This window comes from Aythya ferina, assembly GCF_964211825.1.
Source record: "Aythya ferina genome assembly, chromosome: Z".
Taxonomy (NCBI): domain Eukaryota; kingdom Metazoa; phylum Chordata; class Aves; order Anseriformes; family Anatidae; genus Aythya; species Aythya ferina.
This window is the reverse complement of record NC_140299.1, coordinates 9,068,107-9,095,711: the sequence shown is the minus strand read 5'-3', so window position 1 is coordinate 9,095,711 and position 27,605 is coordinate 9,068,107. Positions and strand designations below refer to the sequence as shown.

The window sequence follows — 27,605 nt, the reverse complement described above, 5'->3', positions numbered from 1 at the left end:
GAGTTTACTGCGTGTCAAATCCAACCGCACTGTGACTGCTTCATTCACTGCAATAGACGAGACTGCTTTGTATAGCAGACAAGTCTTCTGAGTTTGAGTAAAAGCTGATGGAGAGATATAAATAAAAATTACTTTGATTTACATACATATATATAAACACTTAAAAATAAATCCAATGACAAATGTTCCTATCTTAGAATCTGGATTTTCTTTTAAATGCAAATGTTTCCAGCTATGACAGCAAACTAGAGATAAGGGAGCTGCTAAGTAAAGGAGGGTTTTTAGTGTTATTCTGTCCTTTGTAGAAAAATATGTTGAAGTTTTACTGTAAAATCATGTAATGACACAGAACGGATAAGCTCAGAGTGCTTAGGATGTAAACTAGCCCTCAGGATAGAAGCCATTAAAGAGATAAGGTCTGCAATGACTACCTCCTCCTAAAGGTGAGCCGGCAATATTTAAACACTCGGGTGTACTGAGTGCATTAGAGAGGAAATAGTTTAGATGGCCAATGAATGTCAAAATGTTCAAAGATCCTGATACCTTCCAGTCTAGTTTGGGCTCCTTTCATCTTTCTTATATCTTTAGTGAGCAATTCTGGCCTAAGGTACTCCCTGCCATTCTATCTGAAGCAGAAGTCAGGATCTAATCAGATATCTCCTGACTTTTGCTACCATCTTTTTGTGTAACACAGCTTTCCTGTGCCAGTTAGGAGGGTCAGGGTGGCTTAAAGGCTTGGTAACAGTAGATAGGTACTGAAATGAAGGCAGCTGCTTCACCTATGAAGAAGTCAGGCATCATCCACAGCAGCTAGCCTGGCAGGACCCCATCCTCACCAAGGAAGAACCCCTCAGTCTACTGCTCTGCAAACCCAAAGCATCTCAAAGCATCCTGGAAGGGAAGGCACAGCACAGGAGTGCCTGGGTGCTCCCAGAGCAGCTCATATCCACAGGTTATCAGTCACCTGCACCACAGGAATGCTGGCTGATGGCTTTTTCATGGGTACAAGCAAACAACAGGTTTCTCCGGTGCAAGATCGTTCCTCTTGCTACAGGCAATAGCAGAAAGTTCTCATCTAATAAATTTATAAATGCCCCTTGTCATTCAGGCAGCATATGGCTACTTACAAGCTTTACTACAAGCCTTCCTGGTTGTTTTTTTCACCCAAAGTCCTTGAAAGCTTCCTGATAGCTGAAGGAAAACATTCAGATATGTTTATCAGCACTGTAGACTCCTTGTAAAATAAACTCCCATTTCACATTTAACCCCAAAAACACTCCTCTTCGGAAAATCACTTCTCTCCCATAGCTAGATCAACTGCCTCCCACCTCGATAGCATCATCCTGGGACTCACAGCCCCAAGCTGTGACAGGAGTGAGGAATCAGATCCACTGCACCAGCACCTTCAAACACCACACATTAACTTGGGATGCAGAAAGAGGGCAGAGAAACCTCTCCTATCAAAGAGCACATTCAGTGATAGAGGGAGGGACGCAGCACGAAGCTGAGCAGAGAGCATGGCCATGGGAGTAACGCTGATACAGGGCAAAGGCCCAGCCTGGGGCTTGTACATTGCTCATGCTTCAGAGACTCAGATTTATCTGGAGGAAGCAGAGCTCGGTTATAAATAGCACTGGATAAGGGCTGGCCCTACTTTCAGTTTGTTTTCCTCCTGCTGGGAGTCGGATGCTCTGCTTTGTACAGCATTTCACCAGGAATCTGCTTCCTTATTCCTCTCACAGCACTTCCCTCTGTATTTATTAGGCTGGTATGTTAACAGCTGAGGAGCAAGGACCCAGCCATTAGACTCTCTCCTGTTTGTCCTGTCAATGGTGGTGCTCCCATGTCACACACAGCATGCAGCTGAATGATGGGTGCCAGAGGCCAGCAAAGCTCAGGGGTATTTAACCAATTGCAATTCACAGCTCCCGGTTTCAATTCTGACTGTGCTCATTGAGCAAGATTTCCAATTTACAGACAAAATAAGAAGTTCCCCGCTCCATGCTCAGGGACAGCAGACACACAACAGGCAGGCTCGCATCCAAATCCCCAAGCTGTATGATGCTGCTAAATCGGAGACAGCATCTGTAATGTGCCTGACAGAAGGCTCCCGTCATCGCAGGGCCGAGCAGGCTCGCAGCAGGGACGGGGAGAGCTGGCCCCAGGACCTGCCCGGTGCTGAGCATCCCCGACCACTGAGCTCACCACGGTGGCAGGAGAAGGGTGGAAGCTGTGGCTGCCCCTGCTCCCCACATCCCGCTATACAGCTGGGTGGCTTCGCTTGCACCATCCTGCTCAGCTTGCGTTTAGCTCTGCCCTTATCACTCCCTCATCACTATTTCATCTTCCTCGGAGAAGCACGCTGCTGTTCACAGGCTGCATCAGTGCCGGTAAGAGCCATCCGCACTGGCTGCTTGCTCCATCTATTTTGAGGATCCAGCAATCAGCAGTCACATTTTACAGGCCAGTGCAGAAACACATTTTTTCCACAAAGATCCAACACAGCTTCCTGGTTTCTGTTAAATATTTAGTTAACTTTTGTGACTGCTCTGAAGTAGCAGAGCAGGATTCAAAGATCTAAGCAATCAAACAAATGCATTACAACTTCTCTGCCCTTTGAAAGCGTGGGCTAACACATTCCAACATCCCAAGGTCTAAAGACTTACATTTTACAAGTGACTCTCAAATTTTATGAGTGAAGGTTTCTCAACGAACAAGCATCAGTACAACTAAAAGGCAAATAAAACTACATAGACTTTGCTTACAAACAACCTGAAAATCCACAGTAAGAAGGTTTGGATCTCAACTAAAAGGACTGGGAGAGAGAAGAACAATACCTAGAGAAGAATCTATTAAGCAAGCAGCAGTGAGAGCAGAAGGCAGAAAATAAGTTGAGCATCTGTATAAAGTACAGAGGGAAAAGCAGCATCAAAGTGGAAAAAAAAACACCTTTTCAGATAAACGCTACGTGATCTGCAAGGGAGGGTTTCAGTGCTTTTGCAAGAGAAATTCTAACCTGCAAGAATCCATACCCAAGGCACAGTTATAAAATAGCCAGTTACAGAAACTGAATATCCAAAAGGTACAGCCTGATACCATCTCAAAAAATACAATACTGAAGTTAAAAGAACAGTGATTTTGTCCATTATTGTCAAAGATACTTCGGAAGAAACATTTAGACACTTACCTTTTCTAACTTTAAAGTGGCTCAAAAAGCATTAAAATGTTTTCAACAAGGTACAAACACGAAGCAAAAGATTTTATCCAGCATTTCTGCCACAGTAGTGCCTTGCACTTTCCACCACCTCCACCATGCCTAAATGAGCCTAAAGCTTCAGGATAGGCTCGTGCAGCCCATCAGAGCTTTCCCCGACAGCAGAGAAACTTGACTGTGTGGGAGACAGAGTATCCTCCACCTGGGTTTTGATTTTGCAGTGAGCAACCAGCAACTGAGGACGACCAGAAAGCTGCTGTTCTTTACCCCATTTTCTACAGCAAGCATCTGGCCCTTCCCAAGCACAGCCCTTCCTGCCCACACTTCCCTCCAGGAGGGGACAAGGGAGCAAACACAGGACAGGTGTTTGAGAGCCACGACGTGCCTCGCGGTGCTGCAGCAAGGAGCACAGTGGCAAATCCTCGACCGACCAGCACAGCTGATGCTGCAGCAGCCTGTCCCTGGACTCGGAGCTCACTGCTGGCAGTAGGACTGCCCCAGCAGGGAAGTGTGTGTCCGATAGAGTTCTCTGGGCCCCAAATACCCCCTGGCTGGCCCATGGATGCTCTTCCCACACCTCTGTTCTTCTGTGCTTGTACTGAAAGACTGAAGTGAAGTATTGACTCTTAGGTGAGGGTACAGCATCCTGCTTTACTCTTGGGATGTAAGAGGTGAATAAGGCTTTTTGCCTTGCTTGCACTGGGCCAGGAATGCAAGACAGGGCTGGCAGCAGGAGAAAAGTAGGAGAAAGCCTGAGGTGGTGATGAAGGTCTTCTGTACAGACATTGCACTGACCCACTACAAGATGCGACTGGCTTTATTACCCTAGAGGTTTGGTGCTGAACCATCCTTGTCTGCAGGTTTCTGCTGTATTATCCCTTCGGGCCACATTCTCCCACTTGCCAGCTCTCAAGACTGATTCTCCTCATCCCTGTCTCCTGTCCAGCCACCTTGGTGTCAGGTTTCCACTGCTCTCCTTTCTTCTCCAAATTTCTCTTTCTCCTCTGAAGTTATTCCCTAACAGTATTCTTATGGAGTTGAATGAGGCTTTATCACTGAACTGTCCCCAGCAAACACCCATTTTGTGCTCCTTAGCAGTGAAGGCAGAAGGAAGGGAGTCAAGCCTGTTATGAGACAGCTGATCTTTATTCTGACCTTGATAGCAACCTTCTGTCTTTTCTTTTTGTTTTGTTTTCGTTGCATCAAACTCTTTGTTTGCCTGAAGCCAAATGAACAAAATATTATGTGAAGCACTAACATCTACGAAGCAAAGCAAGCTGCAAAAGCTGTTTGTCTGACTGCAGATGACAGATTTAGGAGAGTGGCCATCATCAGAAATGAAACAGTGTGGTGGTTTGACAGGAAATTATGAATAAAATGCTTTTTTTTTTTCTCCTACGTGCAGTGAACACAATCAGCTTCATAGAATCATAGAATCACTGAGTGGTTTGGGTTGGAAGGGACTTTAAAGACCATCTAATTCCACCCCCCTGCCATGGGCAGGGACACCTCCCCCCAGCCCAGGCTGCCCAAAGCCCCATCCAGCCTGGCCTTGAGCACTGCCAGGGATGGGGCAGCCACAGCTCCTCTGGGCAGCCTGGGACAGGGCCTCACCACTCTCTGAGTGAAGAATTTTTTCCAGCAGCATGGAGTGGGGTGGAGAACAGCAGGTTGTGCTGACTTTAAAGGGTCTCTGAAACTGAACTCATTTACTTCCATCAGCAAACCAAGACCCCATCAGGTGAGTCTGGTGTGACTTCATGAACTGCCAAGATTCACTGTAGAGTTATTTAAGGACTTAGATTTCAACACAGAAAGTAGAGCTGGAGAAGAGATCAAAAAATTGCAGGGCAAATTACTGTAAGAGAGTCTCAGGTGTATTTTATGTGGTTTACTTTTGAGATGGGACTTCCACATATTCAAATGGGAAACTAATGTACAAGCTGGCACTGCCCCCGGTTTCCTTTGGCAGTTTGCAGACTATTACCATGCTTCCTTGCCCTTTTGGTCTTAAGCATGAGCATCATATTTAACCTGAGTAGCATTTGGTGAAGAGTTAGTGAGCAGCAGCCAGCCCTTTCTCCTCCTGTGCATGAACAGAAGGAAGAAAATAATTCTTTCAGGATGCCATCTGAAGCTCCATGGTGTCAGCTCCCAGGCAGGCAAGATCAGGTTCAGTAAGTTAACAATGAACCAAGTTGTTTTTCTGACCAGTGATCTCTCCATAGCAGTTCCAAACCAAGCTGTGCACATGGGCAAGCTTGCCACAGCTGAGATTTCCTCTAAGCACGGCCAAAAGAAATACTCCTTTTGCAGATCTTAGGGTCAACACTCTGCACTGGGAATTCAGTTAGCAATTCTGACGGTGTGCAAGTGAAAAAAAAATCCAATCCCCTGCAGCAGTACTGTCACTGTACTAATCCCAGCAGCAAGCAGAAAGAAAGTCCTTGTTTTGTTGTGAAGTGGACTAGAAGCACACGGTGGAAACAAATCTGTTGAATAAGAAGTGTTTTAAAAGAGAGACTGAACAGAAGAAAAACTTTCACACAGGCGACAGCTTATTACCAATCCCTGTTTCTGAACTGCTCCAGCTTCCCAACGCTTCAAATCTAAAATATTTCACACATTCCAGGGATAAAGAATAGGAAAAAAAGCACTGTTCTCAGCTATAAAGACTAATCATAATACTCATTTTTTAAAAGACAGGAGAAAAATAAAAACATAGCTCAAAGACTGACAAAGAGAGGGGGCCTCTGTGCTGAGAGCCTCTCTCAAGAGATTGCTCTTGTGGGCTCCACATGCCCAAGTCTAGTCAAGTTGTACCACTTTGGCCACCCTGGTTAACAGCCAGAGCCAAGCTCCGGGACTCAGCCACTGCCTGAAGCAGACACCCTGTCCAGGGACTTGCTTTCTAGGAGTACTCAGTGGTAGAGATCATAGAACGAATCAAAGAGTGGTTTGGGTTGGAATGGACTTTAAAGACCATCTAATTCCAGTCCCCTGCCGTGGGCAGGGACACTTTCCTCCCAGCCCAGGCTGCCCAAAGCCCCATCCAGCCTGGCCTTGGGCACTGCCAGGGATGGGGCAGCCACAGCTCCTCTGGGCAGCCTGGGACAGGGCCTCACCAGCCTCCGAGTGAAGAGATTTCTTCCTAAAATGATGACGATCAGAGATGATGGGTGTGAAGCTTTTGCTTATCACTTAGAGCATTATTTCAATTAAGGTGGGATTTAGCCTAACCTCACAAAGGCTTTTGCCCAGCAGAACACGGCAGGTTTAGCACAGTTTCCCAGGAGCTGACTCTTTTAAGCAGGTGTTTGCCAAGGCAGAGTTCTTAATTTACTGACCTGTGAGAATATTTCCAATTCTATGTTCCTGTAAGACCTAAGGCTTTGGTGGCTGTATTAGGCACACTGTGCTGCATGCATATACATTTGCATGTCCATGTGCTCATTTGTTCCTCTCTTTTCCTTTTTTGGAGTTCTGACTTTAGAATTTAATCCATTGGTAGTAAGGAGTGAGAAATGTCTAATTTAAAACAAACCAGAACTTTCCCTTATTTATACTGCAGTAGGGCTTAATACATGGAAGACACTTGTCAAATCCATCAGAAGCCATTGCTATGCTGTTTAAAGATACAGGAACCAGTAATAGGCAGATGAACTCACTCTTAGGTGAAAGAATCAGAAATTTTATATTATTTTGTTCTTAATAATGGGATATGTTACAATGGCATTGTTTTATGCAAACTTACTGAGATATTACTAAGTTAGTGAAGATGAAATGGAAAAGAAAAGAGCTGTCGGGCTGTTTTACTCACTTTCCATTTTGCTTCCACTGTGAAAGGGCTGCATTGTTTGAAAAGGAAGGAGCCAGGCAGCCCAGAGAACAAAGGCTCTTAATTGTTCAGGAGAGCTTTGTTACTTTTCTGATTGGTCTTCAAAGTCATGGGCTTGCAGTCTCTATGTAAGTGAGGACTGCACGGGGTAGTCTAGACAAAGAACAGGCTTCAGACTAGTTGGGGTGCTGGTGGGAGAGAACAGCACATCTTTAAACCAAATCTGGAAAACGAGACATCACTTTCTAGAACCATTAAATGTTGAATGAGGAAAAACTATCTAGTGTCTCAACATAACAAATCATCCTTCAAGTCTAATTTTCTCCCATCAAAATGAGAGAAAACCCTTTCTAAACTTTTTGCTTGATGTTGACAAATACCTGCAGTTCAGATCTTTCCAACAGATGTACAAGCGCTTTTCCTGAAAGCTGTGTGATCAACTTATTACTACTTCTGCTCACTCAGTTTTATGGCATGGTAAGTAAGAAACCCTAAAGTTTACTAAAAATACAGGTACTTTACTGTGGAGGAAAAATAAGGATAATGATTCTCAGCACTCGACCTTTGGAAATAAAACAAACAAATGGGAACTACAGGCTACTCATACCTACATCTGTCCATACCCATGAGGTAGCTTCTTTCCTCTGCAGAGCTATCTCCCTTGAGTGCCTAATAATGTTTTTCACCCCTGTGACAGCCACATTGCTGTCAAGAGCTACACATAAACCTACTTCTAAAAGCCCCTTACAGGCTGCAGAGTGTATCTGCTTCTGCTCTGTATGGATAAGGCCACTTTAAGCATACTCTGTCCTTCCCAATATTATCTGGGGAACAAATCACAAATGCTCTGTGATTCTGGCATCTCCAGTGTACAGTAACAACTGTGACCACCTGTAGGATGCTGCAGCAAGGTCATAAAAAGCTGCATGTACAACTTAACTATATTGACAGTTTGTTGTTGTGTTTGTTGTTGTTGTTGTTGTTTGTTTTTTACTGGAACCCTAAAGGAAACAGGAGGAGCTTGGAGTTCTCTGCCCTCTGGGATTTGCATGTGTAATGGTAGTTTTTGTGTGTGAGTGCATGATACATTGTACGATGATAACAACCCTCTCCTGCGGTACCATGTAAACCTGTAAGAAAAACTACAAATGTTTGCTAGGGGAAAAGCTTTGGCCAGACAAGCAGCAAATATAAAATTCAGGTGTTCTCTGAAATGTTACATTTGCATAACCTCTCTGTTTATAGCAAGCACTGGTCCTGCTCTTGGCAAGTGCCACATTCATCTGCAGTCCCATCAGGATCCCTTGATTTCTCAGATTTTGACTGCAAGATGCAATAACAAGGAGCCACATCTGGGGGACAAACCACACGTGACGTGCCAAAGTACAACGTGCATAGAAGTATGACTGAATTAGGCAAGAAAGCCTAAATCAGTTTACAGCAATAGCTTTGGCAGCAGTACCTCTAAGTTCAAGCTAGCAAACCAAACACATATCACTGCCCCTCAGCAGGATCACACAGACCATGTTAAAAGCTGTGCTGCCACAATTTTACTGCTATGAATGAGATCAGAAGCACATACAGTGCTTCAATCTTAACTCAGGTTACCCTGTAGACATAATTAAAAAGCTAGCTGGATGTAGCAACATATTTTGCTCAGTCCTTTACAATATCGTCTCCCTGGAGGCTTTCTGTGACAGACGCATGGAGGCATTTTAAGAGACATTACTTTAAGAGCATTACCTGCACATCACAATTCTTAATTCACTAGAAAACTTCAAGATCAACCACAGGATAGGGTGTTTTGAATCTCAGTGACAGCCAGTTCCACAGACAGCTCTCCCTGGGTTTGTTGTGCCCAAGATAGTTCTCTTTTAGGGCTGATATGCTGTTTTACATTCTGCTCATTACTTGCTACCCTTTGGTTTTGTATTTGGAACATAAATGGCATTGCATGGTGTTATAAAGAGGACATCAATTCCTCCCAAAACAGAAATCACTTATAATAATTAAGACTTAAGAAAAATAATTCTTGAAAGAAAGTTTTGCTCACATTTAATCTCTGTTGAAGACCAAGAATTCTTGCAATTTCTTTGCTTTCCTGCATATTTCAAAATTAGCTTGAAATAAGTGTCAATCACTAACACATGTATTAAACCAACATCTCTGCCCATACAGCACTTTCTTCCTGCTGTACCTGAACTCAGCCCAACTAAAAGTCCAGTTAGAGGAAAAGAGGAGCACCCTCACCTGCCACACTGGATCCGTGTGCTTTCCTGACTTAGCGCTACTCTTGTAGCTGGGCTGGGAGGTTGCCTTCTTCAGGTTGTAGATGGCCACGTTGCCGTCATAGAAGCCCACTGCCACGAGGTAGGGGTGGTCATTGTGGATGTCCAGGCACATGATGCCACTCTCACTGCTGAAGACATACTCCGGGAAGGAGGGGTTCTTCATGGTGTAGAGCAGGAGCATGCCATGGCTCTGCTTCATGAAGTCATCTAAACAAGAAGGAGTTTCTGCTGTTAAATCAGTTTCTAAGATTCTTAGCTATTGCAATATATGATTTGAGAGCACTCACCTATGCCTAAAATCAACCTGAATGCAAGGCTATCGGGGAAAGACATCAATCACAGGACTAAATGGTCAAGGTGGGGTGCCCGCATCTAAACAACCTTTTCTTCATTGATATGTCAGGTATGTGGGGGCAACATGTGTATGCAGAAGAACTACTGTTTTAGCAGTTTATTTCTAGGAGGAGACTTAAGAGCCTTGGAAAAAAAAGTGTATCTGAACCTCCTGGACACTTCTTTCTTTATGCTTGAATTTCATTAATATTGCACACATTGGGAGTATTTGATATTAAAGCCTCCCCTCTTTCTTCAATGAAAAGCATTTCACTGAAGTATCTGTAAAGCATCATTTCCACTGCCATTGCACATAACTGTACAATGCAGAAGTCACTGCAGCTTTATTTTCAGCTTATGTCTAACATCTCCTCTTTGTCTGGCATAGAAGCTCTCTCTTTCTAAAACTTCCCCCTCCTCTTTTTTTCTGCTTACTTTCACCTCTTAGTGCTGCCTGAAATTAGCTCTCCCTATTCTCAATAGGACTATTTCTTTTTTCTTATTTTTTTTCTTATGTCCTGACTGTCCTCTGCAATTCTCAAGCTTTTTGCTCGTCTTAAAAACAATTTCCAAATTCATTTAAAGGGGAAGAAAAGCTGTTGATGTAGATAAGCTCTCCAGAAGCAAAGGAGGAGCTTTCCTAATCTATCAACACAGTGCTCACTCTGAGGGCATCCTAGCTATCTCTCCAAACACTTTTTTTCCTGTCAAATGCCGTCTGGTACATAGTATATGGGAAACAGATTTATGGTTTTCTGTGATTTAAGTACCTACTATGCATCTTATTTCCAGAGCAGTTATTTCCTTTTAAAAGTGCTTCTTGCCCTGCCTGACATTTTGACCAACCTGCAGGATAAGGACTTGGTAAATGTGTACCCCCATGATAACACTAACTTCAGAGAACTTTCCTTGGCAGCAGGCTGATCCCAAATCAGCACACAGGTGCAGATGTTACTTGCCTCAAATTTATCAGGGCCACATACAACATCCAAAGAATTAGGAAAGCAACCCGCACATCAATAAAACAACTAGTGCTGCTTTGTATTTGGAAGGTGGAAATGGTCTAGCTTTCCAAGTATGCAGCACTCCTTTTCACAGGTCCTTCTGTACACTGGGGTGAAACAGGGAAAAGAAATATTTTGCAGAAAGGTGAGATTTCAATACTGGCATCGCTTTAAATATATTTGAACCCAAATAATATTATTAACACATTTTTTTGGAAGAGAGAGCAGCTTATTCTTAGAATTCTAGTTGAAAGGAAATGAACATGTTTTCTCCATCAGAGGTTTGTCCTGTCCTTAGAATTCACAGAACTGTCTTCGTTCTAAGCCAGGTAATATCATTGAACTGGTATTAGGCTGAGGTCTGGTCCTGATAAGGATGAATCCCTCCCCTCCCCAGCAGCAAAAACACTTGGAAAGGCTGTGGAAATGACCTACCAGGAATGACTCACATCAGAATGGACTAGAAAGTCAAATCCATTAGATAACTTTTGAACTCGAGCTGATTCACATGCTCATTTCTCCTGGAGTGTGCTGAACAGCCAGCCAGGCATGTTTACAAAAAGTCTATGGCACACATTTGTTTTCTCTCTGTTGGCACTGAACTGAGGGGCTTCAGATGGCTGTCGCCCATGCTCTCTGCACAGACAGCTCAGAGACACATCTTCAGAGGGTGAATCAGCCCACCAAAGATCCGAATTGATTTCTGGATGTGTTTCTTTGCTGGTCTGGCAGTGTCACAGGCCAGCTACATTCTTCAAATGAGGGAGCAGGCATTTAATTAGGAAAAATAGCAGCATCAGCAAGCCTCCATGGAGTTTAGCCTGAATGGAAAAGCAAGGTCCCAAGAACAAGACCTAACAGAGTGAAACATGGGATTCAGTTTGCAGATTAAGACACCCAAATGCAGGTCTACCTGCGGCTGTCTGTCTGAGCACTCAGAAGCTAAACTCCCATTGTGATCCATAGAGATAAATCAATCTAATTCCCCCTAAACGCAGAAAACCCACCTTTGAGAAGATTCCTATATTTTGTCTGCTGATTTACTGTCTGTGCTCCAGTGACTGTAATAGCCAAGCCTCCACTGACTGTTAAACTCATCTTAATCCCAGAGTTGAATCCCACCTATTGCCTCCTGTATGTTATGAAATACAGCGGATGTGGGTTAAAACTCACAGTGTGTGAATACTGCACATAAGTCTGCATAATGTGGTTGCTAATGTACAGCTTATGTCTGATGAAAGGCAAAGTGAAGAGAATAATCCACAATTAACACTGAAGCATGGCACATAAATCCCAGTAAAACAATAACCTTCTGAGAGAGCAGGCATACAAATCTATTTCAATTAAGGGTGAAATCTCACCCAGAGTCCTAGGCTGTAACATACCTACATGTTCTTTGACAAATGGAAAAAAATAGCCATCTTTCATTAGTGATATTCCATACTACAGAATGGAAGGGAACAATAACCCAGAGCAGCACATCTGTGATATGGCTTTAAAGCATAGGCTTTTCACCAAAAAGGCCTGTGTTTTTCAGCAAAACCTAGCAGAGCACTGCAGTGTGCCCCAAATCTTGTGTGGTCTGTCTCTGAGGACACAGGTAGCTCACTGAAACAATGGTAGAAGAACACAGAGCACATGGCAAAGCCAAGGGCACAGACCCAAAGCTGGCAGCGGCTGCACCACTGCTGGAGCTGAAAGCAGCAACATCAGAGCTGAGGCAGCTGCACTGCGCTGCACGGATGCACCAGGATGCACTGGAAGAGCCGAGACCATCTGCCCCATGCAGACCCACAAAGCACAAATTGAAATGTGGCTCTTTTTCTGTTATACAAGGGCTGGAGACACTAGAGACACTAGACAGTTATTTTGACAAGCATGCCAGCAGGAGATTTTCTTCTCTAGTGCAGGGAGATGCAAGGCTGTACAGCAAAAAGAGGATTGAGCAGACTCTTGCTGTAATGAGGAAGAGCTGTATGTGGTGAGGATCCTCAGTGTTCATCTGAGCAGAGGTTACATTTCAAACCCTGACACATAACAAGTGTATATGGGAAGAGAAGCTTTGCTAATGTAAGATGCAATAGCATTATTACTGGTCTCAACCTGGAGAACTGAGCCTGTAAGTATCACATGCAATCAGACGCAGGTTTCAAACCAACTATCACTGCTGTCTAAAACATTTGTCTGTATTTCCATACAGAGCTGAGCAGATTCAACATAAAGCCTTTTCAAAAAAAATATTAATGGGAGCACAGTACCTTGGAATATCATTGCAGTATCACCAAGTACCTCATGCAAAACAAAAAAAAAAAAGAAAAGCATTTAAATATTTCACTTTGATATTTACTTAGTGCTTGTTTTAACAGATTATTCATTTACATTTTTCTTAGATTAATTTAAAAGCATTTAAATACATATTTGATATCAGATCAAAATACTTTGGTTGTTGGATGGAAATTTTTGATTTGCTTCATCTTTCGTGCTTGCTTCACAAAAAGTCCATAAGGCATGTGTGTTTTTCCTCCATTTCTTACAAAATGCTTGGTGGCGAAACCTGGAAGCTCAGCTCAACAGTATCCTCAAGTTAGAAGCCAGTGTCAGTTACAATGCTCAGGGTAAATCCCATATACATGTAGTAAATCTCAGAGTGGGAACTCTCAATGGTCACAAGTCAGTGTCGAGATTTTTACCACCCAAGAAGCTAGTGCTATAGATTATTATGTCATAGACTGGCAAATTATCCTCTCTCTGGAGCATTTAGAAGCCCAAACGCTACAGCCTCACATCTTAGATCCTATGATACATGTCTTTTTTCAATCAAGACCACCAGCTGTCTCACTGATATGGCTTGGACTGAGAAATTACCATCCTAAAAGGAAACACCACTACTAAAACCCATCCTTTCTCCTCCAATAGCCCATCTAAAAAAGGAAGCAAGAAGGAGAAGCATGGCTGTGAACAGCTGCTTGGTTCTGAGCATCACAGCTGCACAAGCACATCTACATTCCTTTCCTAGATATGCCCACACTTTGATGAGCTTGCAGGCTGGGGCTCTCTCCTTTAGGCTTGTATTTCTGAGCAGCAAAGGGAAGGGGCTGGCTGTGCTTTACACCCGGTTACGTGATCTCCTCCAGGGAGAAGAGATCAGTTTCAACAACAAAAGTTAGGGTACCCAAAGAAGTGGCTCAGCTGTTTACTCACCTTTCAAATATTTAAAGGGTAGAGGACAAAAAATGTTATCTGCAGGCCAGCAAATGTCTGCAAGCAAATTATAATTAATACTCAGTTCTGTAAAACCCTGTGCACAGGCTAATCATATGCCTGTGCTACAGCCTGCATGGCACAGATGACAGAGCAAGACACAAATTAATGAATTCTCAATACATTTTTTTTTCTCTCTCAGTGAGCAAAACCTGTGCAGCGTGGCACTGAGCACAGGCTCATCTACCCCGCTGTGGAACATGCTGGGTGAGCGTGTGCTGCTTCAGCAAGACTCTCTCCTCGCTTACTGAAATAGCTCTGCCAACTCCACACTTCCCTGCGGTCGCAGAATGGGCACGCCGTAAGAAAGGAAACGGCTGGCACTCCAAGCTTCGCTGCATGCCAAAAGTTGAGAAAAATCAGAAAAGAACAAATCTTTCCAAAGAGCTCAGAGAGTTTGGACATGTGTTGAATGTGTTTTCAAAGGCTTGTGAGGACTAACAATAATAACTGGAAGTTTTATAGCACTTCAGAGTGCTTCGAGCAAGCATCTGCAGCACTGCTTCTTACAGCCAAGGGAAAGAGAAAGGCGAGGGACTGTCCAAGACATTACAGCAAGCTGGAAGAACAGGGTGCAGAACCAGGACTTCACAGGGCTCTGCTCAAGGTGGACCCATCCCAGGATCCCCAAGAGATTTAAACTGGATTCACTGGTGCCCATTTTGTTTCTAGTGCTTAGAGAGTCCACAAGTACTCGAGTATATGGCTGTGTTGATACAAACCCTGATCACTGTGGATCCAGCGGGGAACCACACTGTGGGCAGGGAAAAGACTAACACCAAACCACCTAAACAGTCCCTTCCCAGAAAAGGAAATGTTTTGAGAATTCATTACTTTGTAGCTCAGGGCCAGAAAGCTTGGCCTTCTCTATTTCACAGCTCACAGATGTTACAGGTATATCCTGCTCTGAACCCTGTAGCTGGGTTTTGGCTGGTACGTGCATTCTTCACTTGAAGATCTCAAGAGACAGAGAGGCCATTGTTTCATTTCGTAGTTTGTTTGAATGCTTGATCACTCTGAGTGATTAAAAAGTTGCACCTAACTCCTTATTGGCCTTGTCTGGCTTATCACTATTAATTCTTCGCTTATCTCCGTTGGATGAAAGACTTCTTTCATATCTGGCACTTTCTCTTCCTTAAGATACTTGAAAACTGAATGCTAGTCTCCTTTCAGCATGTTTTTGATAACCTTCACAGCCTGAACTCAAAAATCCTATTTATTTTCACCAGCCTGGCACGGAGCTCAGCAAAAGGCTGGGAACCATCACAAGCTTTGCCACACCAGTCACAGGCACTGCCCTCACAGCTGCAAAGCCACTTCTCAGCAGATGTGGAGAAATGTAGAATATTAAGAAATTTTCCACAGATATGTGGAGGACATAACATAGCTAGGACTTATGCTGCTGAGGCAAAATTCACTTGCAGCCAGGATTTTAACCGGACATTGTTCTCTCTCCACCTTTAAGGTATCTTCTGCGACACTTGAATCAGCCTGGGGCTCTTTACCAACTACCTACAGGTATTTCTGCATCCTCTGAAATACACCGGCTCCAGAATCAAACTTAATATTCCAGTATCAGCCTCGCTCATGCTTAAACCATCTCTCTGCTGCCACCCAGAAGTCCCTGTTTGCACTCCAAGATCATGTTCACCCTCTGCCAAAATATCACACTGGGAACTCAAATTTATTGCTTGTCCACAAAAGCCTACTTTATTTTTTTATTTTCTTAGAGTTGTTGCCTTCCAAGACACAGCACTCCTCCTTGTTTAGAGAGATATAATGTTATATTTGGCTGCATTAAAATGCATTTGGTTTTTATAATTCCAATTTACAACAAGATTAATCACTCTGTACAACAGCCCGGTTCACAGCGTGATTTACAACTCCACCTGCCTTTTCATCAGTCACACATTTCATCTGTTGTGAGTTTATATTTCCATCCAGAGGACCAACAAAAATAATGCCTAGCTGCAGGGCCACCACTGATCTCGACAGCACTCCCTCTGAGACACTGTCTCAGCTGGCATCTCCACTGGCGTTTATTTCCTGACATCTGTCAGTGGAAGTTGAATCCTGCTGCTGAGACCTCTGGTGCTGAGCTGGGCATTTCGCAGCCCCAGGGATGAGCATACGCCCTCCAGTCAGCAGCAAACTCTGCAAGCTCAGAGCAATCCCATCAGTCCAGCGTAGGCAAATCACAGATCATTGTGGTTTATTCAGATGTCTGAATGTCACATTTATCATTCTGCCTGACACCTCTCCCCAGCCACTGGACAAATTCCTGGTACTCTTGACTGCGTTAACGTTAAACAGCTGTGGCTCTGCTTAGGCACCACAGAACTTGCAGTTTGGGGAGAAGTGAGAAAAAACAGGATTTTGACATCTTTTGGACATTTTGGAAAAGACAAAATTGACAGGTGACGAGGCAGGCTGTAATTTATACACAACCTGAGGCCGTGCCACAGTCCTAATAACTGCTGCAGGCTCCACACATGTCAGAGGCAAGACACACACTTCAGAAGCACAGACCGATAGATAAAAACAGCCTGTATGGAAATAAGCTGTCACAAATGTTTGCATCTTATCCTAAAATACCGTCTGGCAAAGTAATACAAAAGATGCTGCAGTCATCTGGGACAACAAAAACTAAAGATGTAGGAAACACCTGGAGAAACGCACTGTTTGTCACTGCTTGCTATAGCAGAGGCTCAGAGGCAAACAAGAACAGGGGAGAACAGGATGAAAAGACGCAGCACTTTCCCAAAAATAGCAGGAGTGTTTGACTTGCAGCTTGGCTCTCCCCTGCTTCACACGAAGGAGAGCAGGTGAGTGTTAGAAAGAAAAGGAATATGCTATTGGGCTGAGGTTGCAATGCTCCAAATAATACCAGACTTCTCTCGTTCTGATCAGAGAGGACTTTGCGTTTTAGGTTTAGAAGGCACTAAAATTACTTTTAAAAATTGCTTCTTTAAAAAAGATACTCATAAGGGTTTGGTTTTGCAATGCAAATAGTAATAGTGCAACTGCTCCAGTATACTGCTAACTTATACTTTGAAGAAAGTTTTTTTAAAAAAGGGCAAGAGAGCCTATAAGATGAAAGCACAAGACTGGCAACAGGGAGATTTGTATTCCAGCCCCTGCCGTGCCAAACAGCTAATGTGGTTTTAGTCCCCTCTTCTCCATACTTCTCACAGCACTCCTGAGGATGCACATCACAGAGGGAGGAAAAGAGTGACTGATGGGGGCTATAAAAGTTCCACATATCAATACCATTCAAAGCAATACTCCTGTTGCTTTCTGGAATACATTCGTGTTCTGACCCTCCGACTGACAGCCTAACAATCTCAGATAATGCATAAACTCTTCAGAAGCCAGGGACTGAAGGACACTTTCCAGCTCCAACACTCATCTCCGCAGAGCACTCCAGAGCTGGGAAGCCGGGCTAATCCTACCAGCACACATTTGGCAGCAGCTGTCTCAACCAGCTGAACTCTTGCTCCTGCCTTTCTTATTGTGGTCAGCTTAAGCTGCAATCTTGATAGTGGTTTACTATTTAATACCTGAGGCTCTCTTTCCTCTATCCCTGTTCTAAAAAACTGGTATATTTAATAGCATTTGCAACCAACTAAATATTTAAGAGTGCCATCAAGTGGCCAAGTGCTTGTTAGCAGCAGGGGGCTTCCAGGAGGCACACACCATTCAGAAATCCCCAGGATCACGCCACTAACAGACCTCAATAAATGTGCCACCTTTGGATAACCACACCAGCCTGCTGTTACTGCAAACAAGCCAGGCTGCCGGCATCTCAGCATTCCTGACCTGATGAGCAATGAGGGGGATGCATGCTCTGCAGGAGATGCTTATGTATTCTATAATTAAAGGACAGACACATTAGAGTTTTATGATGGTGCTGCAGCCTCTTGAAAGCAGACAGATGCCTGATGAGATGGATGCGTACAGGCTAGACCGTGGAGGAGGCAATTAGGAATGATACTGCAGCTCAGAGAACTTTTCTGAAGACATTTGGCAGAAGACCCAGATTTGACTGAGGAGCCCAGGAGAAGCAGCGTTACATAGGCCAACCTGCGGGCAATTTTGCACGGGAACATACTTCAAACAAGAACGAATATGACAGCAGCCATTATGACACATGCACCATCGCATTTTCAGCAGTGGTTTACATCAAACACTTCTGAAAGTGTATAAAAACAGGGCATTAAAAAAGCGACGTATTTTTCCAGCACACTGTCTAGGCCCCTATTAATTTGTGGTCCCAGAGGTCCTCTTCCCCCTTCCCTGTGCAGAAGCCAGCTATCAATGATTAAATCTGGACAGTGTCTTTCAGCATTCCTCTTTGTACATGGCTGGAATATAGACCAGATATTCTCACAGTAATTTCCTTTTTCTTTTCTTTTTTTTTTTTTTTTTTCTTTTTCTTTTGGCCTGCTTTTATTTTTAGTGCATGAAATACTTTGCATCTGAAACAGATCTGTGAAGCACATGATTGGCGATTAGTGTAAGTGGTTTTTAAGAGCTACTAAAAGTAATTTCAGAGAAAAACTATTAGTTTTCTAGAAAACTGAATTAAAACAAAAGTAAATTCTGTGTTTGTTAGTCTCAGATAAAGTCCGTTGCTACTTATACAGCAACAAAGCAACAGCTTTCAATCCTTTGATCAGATAACAGAGGCAGAAGAAAAAAGAATAATTAATGGCAAGAAGAGAGAGGATCCTTCCGAGAGAAATTTTTGAACAGCAATTAGCTGTTATGAGAGAATGGGACTGGTACAAAAGGCTCGCACAAATTATCAAATACCTGTGCAAACCATGGGCCAAACTTTGGCTCACACTTAGATATGGTGGGAATAGGATGGAAAAAAAAAAAAAAGAAAAAAAAAAAAAAGAAAACAAAACACAACAAACAAACACAAAATCAGTGAAGATCTGAGATTGGAAGACACCTCTGGAGATATCTAGTCTAACCATGGACTCAGCTAGAGGATGTTGCCCAGGAATGTATCAAGTCAGGTTTTTTTGTTTATCTCCAAGGAGGTATCTCCACAGCCTCCCTAGGTGAACTCTTTCATTGTTCAACCATTCCCACAGTGCAGAAGTTTTGTCTTATGGACTTCTTGCTATCTCAAGAGTCTGGCTCCACATTTCTTTTTTCCCTTCCACCAGGTATTTATAAACCTAAGAAGAAACTTCCGCCTTTTTCTAGCAACAGCCAACTTTGTAGGATTCCACTCTGGGAAGTCAACCACGCTACACAAGCTAAACCGAACTACAAGCCTGGTCAAGACCATGGATTTGCTGTGGGAATTAAAGGGGGGTTTAGGTCCACATTACCTCCTGTCCACACCAGCTAGGCTGCTGATGGGCAATCTGGTTTCCCTCCAGCATCTCTGCAGCTAAGGATGAGATGCAGAGCATCTAGGAATTACGTTTTGCTCCAAAAAAACACTCTCCTATGCCGTGTGAGCCAAGGCAAGGAAAAGAGTGCACCTGGGCTCCTACACATTAAGGAGCTGCATCTAGCCCTAGGCAAGACAAAGACAACCTGCTGGAAACTGAACACTACAAAACACTCAGACACTTTTCAGATCAAATACCATGTTATCATGTGAAAATCAGATCCTGGTATTTTGCTGGGGTGATCCTGTCCTTCTAAAAAGTCATACATCATCAAGGCTACCCAGGAAGGCTTAGTCAAATGTCTCCAAACTCCAAAAGCTTTGGCTTCTAGAATCTGACATCCACAGTTTCAGCATCTTAAGAGTCTACTGTGCTGGCCTCTCCTTTAAGTACTCATCAGACAAATAAGACAGCTGATGCAACTGTCCCTCTATGAAGATCTCTTGTGCAGCGCTGGAAAACATTTAATCGGGCACCGTTTCATGAGAGGAACTGGTGAATGCCAACATATCCCACTTAGAATAGGATCTTTTCTTAGCTCTCTTATACCTGGAGGAATCTGATGAGGATAACTCAGGGCTGAATGAGCTGACAACAGTTCACAGAGCAATACCTGCTACCTTTCTTTTATGGCAGATGAGACTCTTTCCAACAGCATTCAATTCCTAAAATTTAGCAGTGATCTAAAACCACTGCAATACTGTTGAAATATTCAGGATGCCCTATGCACAGAGTAAATCTCACATTTCCCACAAAGAAAATTCATGTTCTTCCTATCTTATAGCCAGGAAAGCACAAGTGGAGAGAAGCTGCTGAAGGCACAACCCAAGCTAGTTATATGATTCACAGCTTAGAATCTTCAATGATACAGAGATTTAAGCATCCCCGAGTAATTCTTTTCTACCTTCTGCAGTTGATTTTATGCCACAATACTCTAAAATTCACTTTTGTCATCTCTCATCTGAATTACAGCAAACTGATATCCCTGAGAACAAAACAAGTAGCACTCAAGGGGGGGGGGGGGGGGGGAAATACAGAGATTACAGTACTGTTCTGGTGTTCAACGTGTCTAAAAACTCAGAATTCAGTCTGTACTTATTCTTCAATGACCAGTTATTTTAAAGTATTCCTAATAGAATCGTAACCTAAAGCAGCCTGTGATACGAGTCAGTGGAGGCTAAAATCCAGATATTTGTGCTTATATTCTGACAGTCTAGCAGCCTGCCAAACACTACCAAGCATGAAGTGAAGAACAGAATGCTATGACTGAAATCCCTAAGTCCTGATCAGTGGGGAGAAATGTTATACTGAACAACATATTTTTGTTGTGCAGTGGCAAAAGCCAAAGGTAAGCTAAGAAGAGTTTTGATGTCTCAGGAGCTTCAACTCTAATGAAAACTTTACATTAGATACATTTCCTTCAGGTTTTTACTGATCCCCTCTGTTGAAAAATGATCCTTACTCATCTCCAGAACAAAAGACAGAAGAGAAAAGTCTTTGAAGAAAAAGCCTTTAATGGGGCCTTATGCAATTTCTTTGTACCATTCTGACCTAGGAATAATGACAAGCTATCTAACTTGAGGAGCTTACAAACTATGTATTGCTTATGTAACTTATGTATTGCTAGAATTAGTAATGGCATGAACCCAACATAGATTTATAAATTTTAAAGCCAGAGGAGATCATTGTGATGAATAAATTCTGTATTTGTTCCTATGCTTAATTACTTCCTCCATTAAAAAGTCAATTTATTTCCAGCTCCCTGAGATCCCTGAATTCTACCTCCAGTTGCTAGATTCCATCCTAGATGAATATCTAAGTACGATGAAAGGGTTCTGTTCTGTAAGGTATCTCCTTCCTTTCCCTTCACATACTTAATGGACAGTAAGCAAATCACTACTTAAACTTATCTTTAATAAGATGAGCTGCTTAAGTATCTCACTGTAAGGCAGAGTTTGCAGACATAAGTCATACTGTGGCTTATCTCTGAACTTTTCTCAATTTTAACATTCATTGTGAAGGCTGATCTGTTTCTAGCTAGATAAACAACACTCCGGTAAAGGTCTGACCAGAATCACACACAGCAGTGGCACCTCTTCCCTCCTGCTGGTCTCTGGTTAGTGAAAGCATACAGCACCTGGTGTCAGACCCCTGTGGTGAACTTCTGCAGCTGACTGGTGGCCTTTTAGATTGAGCTGGAAGTTTTCTTTTTCAGAGTGTACATCAAGGTAGAAGAATATTTTCAAGTCTGTTTTTATGACAGACACAAAACAATCTCATCATGGGCTGCTACTATAAATGCTGATCTCTCTTTCCCTCTGCCATTTCTTCTTACCCACTCTTTGTTCTAACTCTGTGACCCTGAGCTTGCTGATCTTCTTGAAAACCAATCATTTTAAACAGCGTTGCCATCTCAGAGCACTGGTGGTGATATTGTAACATTCAATCTATGTAATTAGCAGTTCTTAAATGAAATCTAAAGAGAGCTAGGTCTTCAAAGCTGACTTGTGATCCAGTTCACAGATTGGGTATTAACCAGTACAGACAGATATCTGTCTAGTGAGTATCCTGCTCTTTGCAGGAACAAAAGATGGTTGGGTCAAGCTAAGAGGTCTCTTCAAAACAGAAACATGATGTGAGAGCACTGGTCTGGAGAAGCAGCACTTGAGGTTGAATAGCATCTCTGAAAAAGGTCTCTGGAGTCACTGTGCCTTAGGGTGAATTGCTGGAATAGAGCCCCTTGTTTTGAGGCATGCCCTATGGGATCTGAGATGAATGCAGCTCTGGATAAGTGTTGTCTTCTACAGGCACAGAGGCTTGGCGTTTTCATCAGTACAAATGCAAGCAGGATTGCCCAGCCTCATCTGGGAAGATGCAGACTATCAAGGCAGAGAGAAACTGAGATATCACAGCAATGGAGATCATTTAAGTATCTAAAACAGAGATCCTGCCCCCTCTGCAATCCCAGGTCACCACAGAGAAGCTCTCATATCCATCAGCTCTGAAGCTGTTAGTCCGAACAAACATGGGTAACTACGGCACCAGGCTGGAAGGCAGGGGCTATTAGAAATTAGCTCTGCTAGGGGAAGTGCAGAGTAGCTTATCCAGCCCACAGCTATTCCTATCTTAACCCTTCTTGAAAGCCCTGTTTTGCCTGGAGGAGAGTCGGATCTTGTTTGTTTCTTTATGTTTCGTAATGGCTAGATGCCTCAGCTGGAGCAGAAAGTGCTTCAAATGAACAGTAGAAAGCTGACCTCTGGTGTTGGGAGCAGGGGTGCAGAGAGAAGACAGCAAGGAAGCCACACTCCCGTGCTCCTGAGCACTGCTTCACAGTCTGCGTAATTCTCCGTTAAGATTCACTCACTAACATCCCTTCGGACAAATGAATAAAACCAGCTGACGAATGAAAGCAACGTGTAGCAACAGGCTAGAGCGCTTGGCAGGAGTATTGCTGTTTTCATTTCTTTGCTTTCATATCAATTCTTCCTCCACAAAGCATCTAATCAGCCGATGCTGTGCAGCATAAAATTAACGGGTTCGCTCAGAAAGCCGCCTCATGATGCCAGACAGCACGGTGGGATTGTTTGTAAATATTTGATTAGAAAAAGCAATCAAAATTGGCATGAAAACACGTACAAATTAATGCTGTTCCACTACCGATCAGGATATTTATAATACAGAGGAGGAGGTGATGCCAGACAACATTAACATATGTGGTATTACACCAAATCCCTTCTCCAGCGACTCTGCCCTTACAAAGCCAGAATTTCTACAAATGCAGCCTGTAAGCAGCTGATAGACAGGAGCTAACATATTTTCCAGGGGATATATTGGGTGTTATGTTCTGTTCCATCATTACACAACACACAGAAGGGAGAGCACAGGAGCATCTCCAAGCCGTTGTGTGCACCCTCAGCCTTCTCTCTGCCAATTCAAAAAGGGGACGGGGCTCAGGGTAGCAATGCTCCCTGCTTCCTCAGCACTGTGTCCTTTGGAAATTTTCCACGGATGAGCAAAGGACACAACAAGTCATTAACCGAGGATGTTTTCTTTGGATGCTTTCTTGCAGCAGAACCCTGTTTTGGGAACGCGTTACCTTGCAGGAGTAGAAAAGAAAAAGAAAAGGATCTAAGTAGGGCATGGTCTGTGATGAACTTAAAGACTCTCTGGATATACACCTACACAAGGAATTAAAAGGTCCCTGCTGCTGTAAGGAGACTCGCCTCCAGAAGGATGTGTCCTTGCCCTAACACCTGGCTAAAGTGGGAAATCCTTCATCTAGTTTCCAGTCCAAGCTCTGGTCTTTTACTTCTGAAGTTCAGATTTGGAGATAAAACAAACCCTGTGGCAAGGGCTGTCACGTGTCCTCCCACAGGTTTTTTATCCAGCAAGTGAATCTGGCAGGATGCTTAAGAGCAGACAGAATCCCCTTCTTTTTAAGCATTAAGATAAGCATTAAGAAGTGCCACACGCGTGTCAGAAGCCATTAGGCAGAACTAAGCCTGTCCTGATACAGAGTAACTGATTTCTGGAGACCCATTCCAGCCTGATTGTGTATCATTCTTTAATTTCACACTGACTTTTGTATGAAACCAACACCGCATTAGCCAGGAATTAAAATCAGACCAATGTGCTAATTTACAGATCCTTCCAATAAATGAAGAAATACCTTATGTTGTAATGCAGAAGGCAGACATAGTCAAATACCTTCCAAATGAAAACAGGGGGCCGAATCTGATCTTGTTTATATAAACAGAAATTAAATATAATACCATAGCCAGAGACTCTGGTAAGCCTAATCATGGAACCAGAATAGAGCCCAGCAGTATTTTAGATATCCCATGATTGCCCTCTCCTCCCCAACACAGCAGGGAATGATATGACCACATAAATGCACATGCTAAGTAAAAGAAAAAAACACATGATTAATAGTTCAAATGGCATCCAGTGAGGCTTGGAGAAAGCTAAGGGTTCAAGAAACAGTGGAATTCAAATTGGGAAGGCAATGTCTTGTTAAAATGTTGAGTCAGCTGGTGGTCAATACAGAACATGGTCCCAACCGACTGTCACTTGTAAACTGATTGTGTTTTCTTTCCCATGGCACCTACTCTGAGCGTCCAGTTGAAGTCATTTATGCACTCCAGCAGAACTCAAGAAACAGTATTACAGTCTTAGTATTCAGGCTGGGACTACATACTGTCAGCTGTAACACCATATGCAAGAAATGATAAGAATTTGTTTCAAAGAAGAAAAGGAAATTGCAATTTTCAGAGCATGCTGTGAAGTCTGGAAGGCTTACAGGCTGTCAGAGATCTTGCAGTACAACAGGCATGTAGGAAGAAGCTAAGCTCTGATGCCTTTAAAGTATGGAAGATCCCAATGGGGCTTGGGGTTTGGCTGGAAACCTCAAAAACCTTTTGGCAAATCTGAAAAAATAGCTCAAACTTTCCTTTGCAAAACTTAATACATTCTTCTCAGTGGGAATCCAAATTCAGAAAATTTCGTTAAAAATCACAAATAGTTCAGCCACAACAGCAACCTAATTGCTACAGATAAACTGAAATGCTGTAAAGGAAGCAAATTAACAGCAAGGAATATCAAACTAGCAAAACTGGATCAGACCCGTGACTTACCAGTAGTTTCCTAATTGTGTTCCAAGGATTGGAGTGGAGCTGCATGCTGGTCTCACAAAACGTAAAATTGCAAAAGTTGTAATTCATCAGATCTGTGCAGCCATGAACCCATTGTGATTCTTCTCAGGTCACAGAAGTCCATATATTTGGGAACCATTGCCTCTGTGTTCTTGAAGAACACTGCTTAAAGAGCCGTGCAAGGCATCTTACAGACAGGAGCCACAACAGGACTGCCAATTCCTGCAATATTGTGAGAGCTGCAATAGCAGGAGGTTTTCTTCCAAGCCTCAGCTTCGTTATTTAAGCACAAGTTCTGCTTCTGCTTTGTTTCAGAACAAAACATTTCTAGCCCTCATGGCAATAAAAGGTTTTAAAACACCAAACACATTTTGCTCTGAAAGCACAGAAGGCAAATAAAAAGAAATGAAGTCTTATCATTTGTAATAATCTCATGATTTTGAGAGCCTGCCTTGTGATCTCTGAATAATCAGACTTGGCAATACCGTAACAACCCTCAGGGAAAATTTTCCTGACTGCCAAAGAAATATTCCTTATTCCCTGAAACATGAACTCCCAATGCTTATTAGTATTGCCTTTTCCTCCTCTAGTTCTTCCTGTTTTCTCACTTTCATATGTCAAATAGCTTCTTGCTGAAGACATCATAAATCTGTACACTGCATCCAAAATAGTTTAAAATACTTTATTTTTATTAAATTCAGAGACATATTTATTCCATCACTCCCTATTTCCTTAAATTGTGGCCCAGAGACCAGAATTTAGCTTATTTTGCTTTAAGAGGAGCTATTAAAAGAAACAACTATTAGTTAGTATACTTGTCAAGTTACTACATAAAAATAGATTATTTTCCCCATTGTGGTTTGTAGCAACATTATTTACATATATGGTTTTGCCTTTAAGGGTGATCATGGCGTGCAGTGCAGCAAGGGGCAACTAAAGCCACAGACAGAAGTTACACAGAGGATTTTTTGCTTTCTTTATGCTGTTTTCATGTTGCTATTTTTCTGCCCTACAATGTCACCCCAGGGTTTACATGCACGCTACTCATGCTGATTCATACAGCAGTGCTGTATAACTTACATTCCCTGAATAAATCCTTTTACAGTGCCCAGAATTTTTGTATGAAAACAACTAAGTTGAAGAAACAAAGCAATTAAAGTGGAAGTTCAGTTAATAACTAGTCCATTTGGCCAGCACAGTCCCCACAGTTACACCACTGCTAATAATGTCTGTACAGAAGGTATGATCACAAACTCTGCAGACCTCACAGCTTGAGATTTATCTTTTCTCCATCAGAATTACACAAGATAGACGATTTCATCACAGCACATGGATATGAAATTATTGTCACAATATAAAGTAATCTAACACAAACAAACTGATTGAAGCGGCATATTCAAGGGTACTTAAGCATTACAGCTGAAACACATCAAAATTTATTTCAAGCTGGTACATCCACCGCATCTCAGTCACACACTGATGTGCTCATTAAGAATTCCTGCAGCACCTTCCACATTACAGGACTGAAACAAGGATGTTTTTTGTAGCATAAAAAAGAAAAGAAACCCATGCTGAAAATCCCCCGCTTTTGCCCTCAGGGAAACGCTTGCTGAATGGCAGACTACACACAAGGATCTGCCATTAAAGTGACTCCTTAGCATGAAAGGCTTCAAATGCAGTTGAAAAATGCACACCACCTGATCATACCTAAGCCTGCAACAGTTAACATGAAGAAAAAAAAAAGTAACAGAATTCAGTACAAACGATTTGTATGCCCATGGAATTTTTCAACACCAACACTTAACTACAGAGGCTGCATTCCCACCATCATGAAAAAATCTTTTCACAATAGCTTTATCTTCCTATTAATGATTTTGAAACTTTTGAGCTTTAATAATACCGAGCTGATTAACCACAGTAAGCTATGCATCAGGCATTAAATAATCTCATCAAGTCGGCGTCGTTCCTTATCCACGTGGCTGATTTCACAACCACGGTTGCATCTGCAAAGAGAAAATTTCTGGAAATCATTGGATCCAGAGCCTTTTCCTGGCAGGCAACCATAGCAAATCCACAGCATAAGAAACTCTCTTAAACAACTAGATGTGCCTGCACTTGCCTTACATAGCTCTTATGCCTCCTTGGGATTTATCACCCCTGATATACTTATGGAACGCTATGGAGGCTAAACAGATCGGTTAATTTAGTCTTCTCTTGTATGGAGGCTCTGGAATTCCTCAGAAGAAAGTGCCATATAAATCTGGTTTACTGTCAGGTGAAAGGATTTTACAAATTCCCATCCTTTGTGAATCTACACATTTGTCCATCTCCACTGTGAAGTCCTAACGCATACAATTAAATCAAGATTGGTTCTTTATATTCTTGCTATCATTCGCTCTCTGACAGAACAAGAAGCACTCAGATTAAGAAATCTGCTTTATGGCCCATAGGAAGGTTTGTGGCTAGGAAAAAGCAAGGAAAAGTAAACTAATTCCTTCAAACTACAGTTTAATAAGGAAAAAGAGTTAAGTATCTGTCATAAGTTTTGGCAAAGTTATATTGGTTTGTGTTTTATACAGATTATACTTTGTTAATTATC

At 42.7% G+C, this 27,605-nt stretch overlaps 1 protein-coding gene across 3 annotated transcripts in view; it reads right to left on the bottom strand.

Annotated features, from left to right (window-relative positions):
• The window catches only part of DNAI1 (dynein axonemal intermediate chain 1), a 138,714-nt gene that overhangs the window by 65,390 nt on the left and 45,719 nt on the right, over positions 1–27,605 (bottom strand). For all 3 annotated transcript variants that reach the window (XR_014687447.1, XM_084505063.1, XM_084505064.1), the window contains exon 13: positions 9,303–9,550. Coding sequence is in view for 2 of the 3 variants with exons in the window: in XM_084505063.1 (XP_084361189.1) it covers positions 9,303–9,550 (248 nt within the window). In the remaining variant the exon portion in view is untranslated. The remainder of the gene's footprint in view (positions 1–9,302; positions 9,551–27,605) is intronic.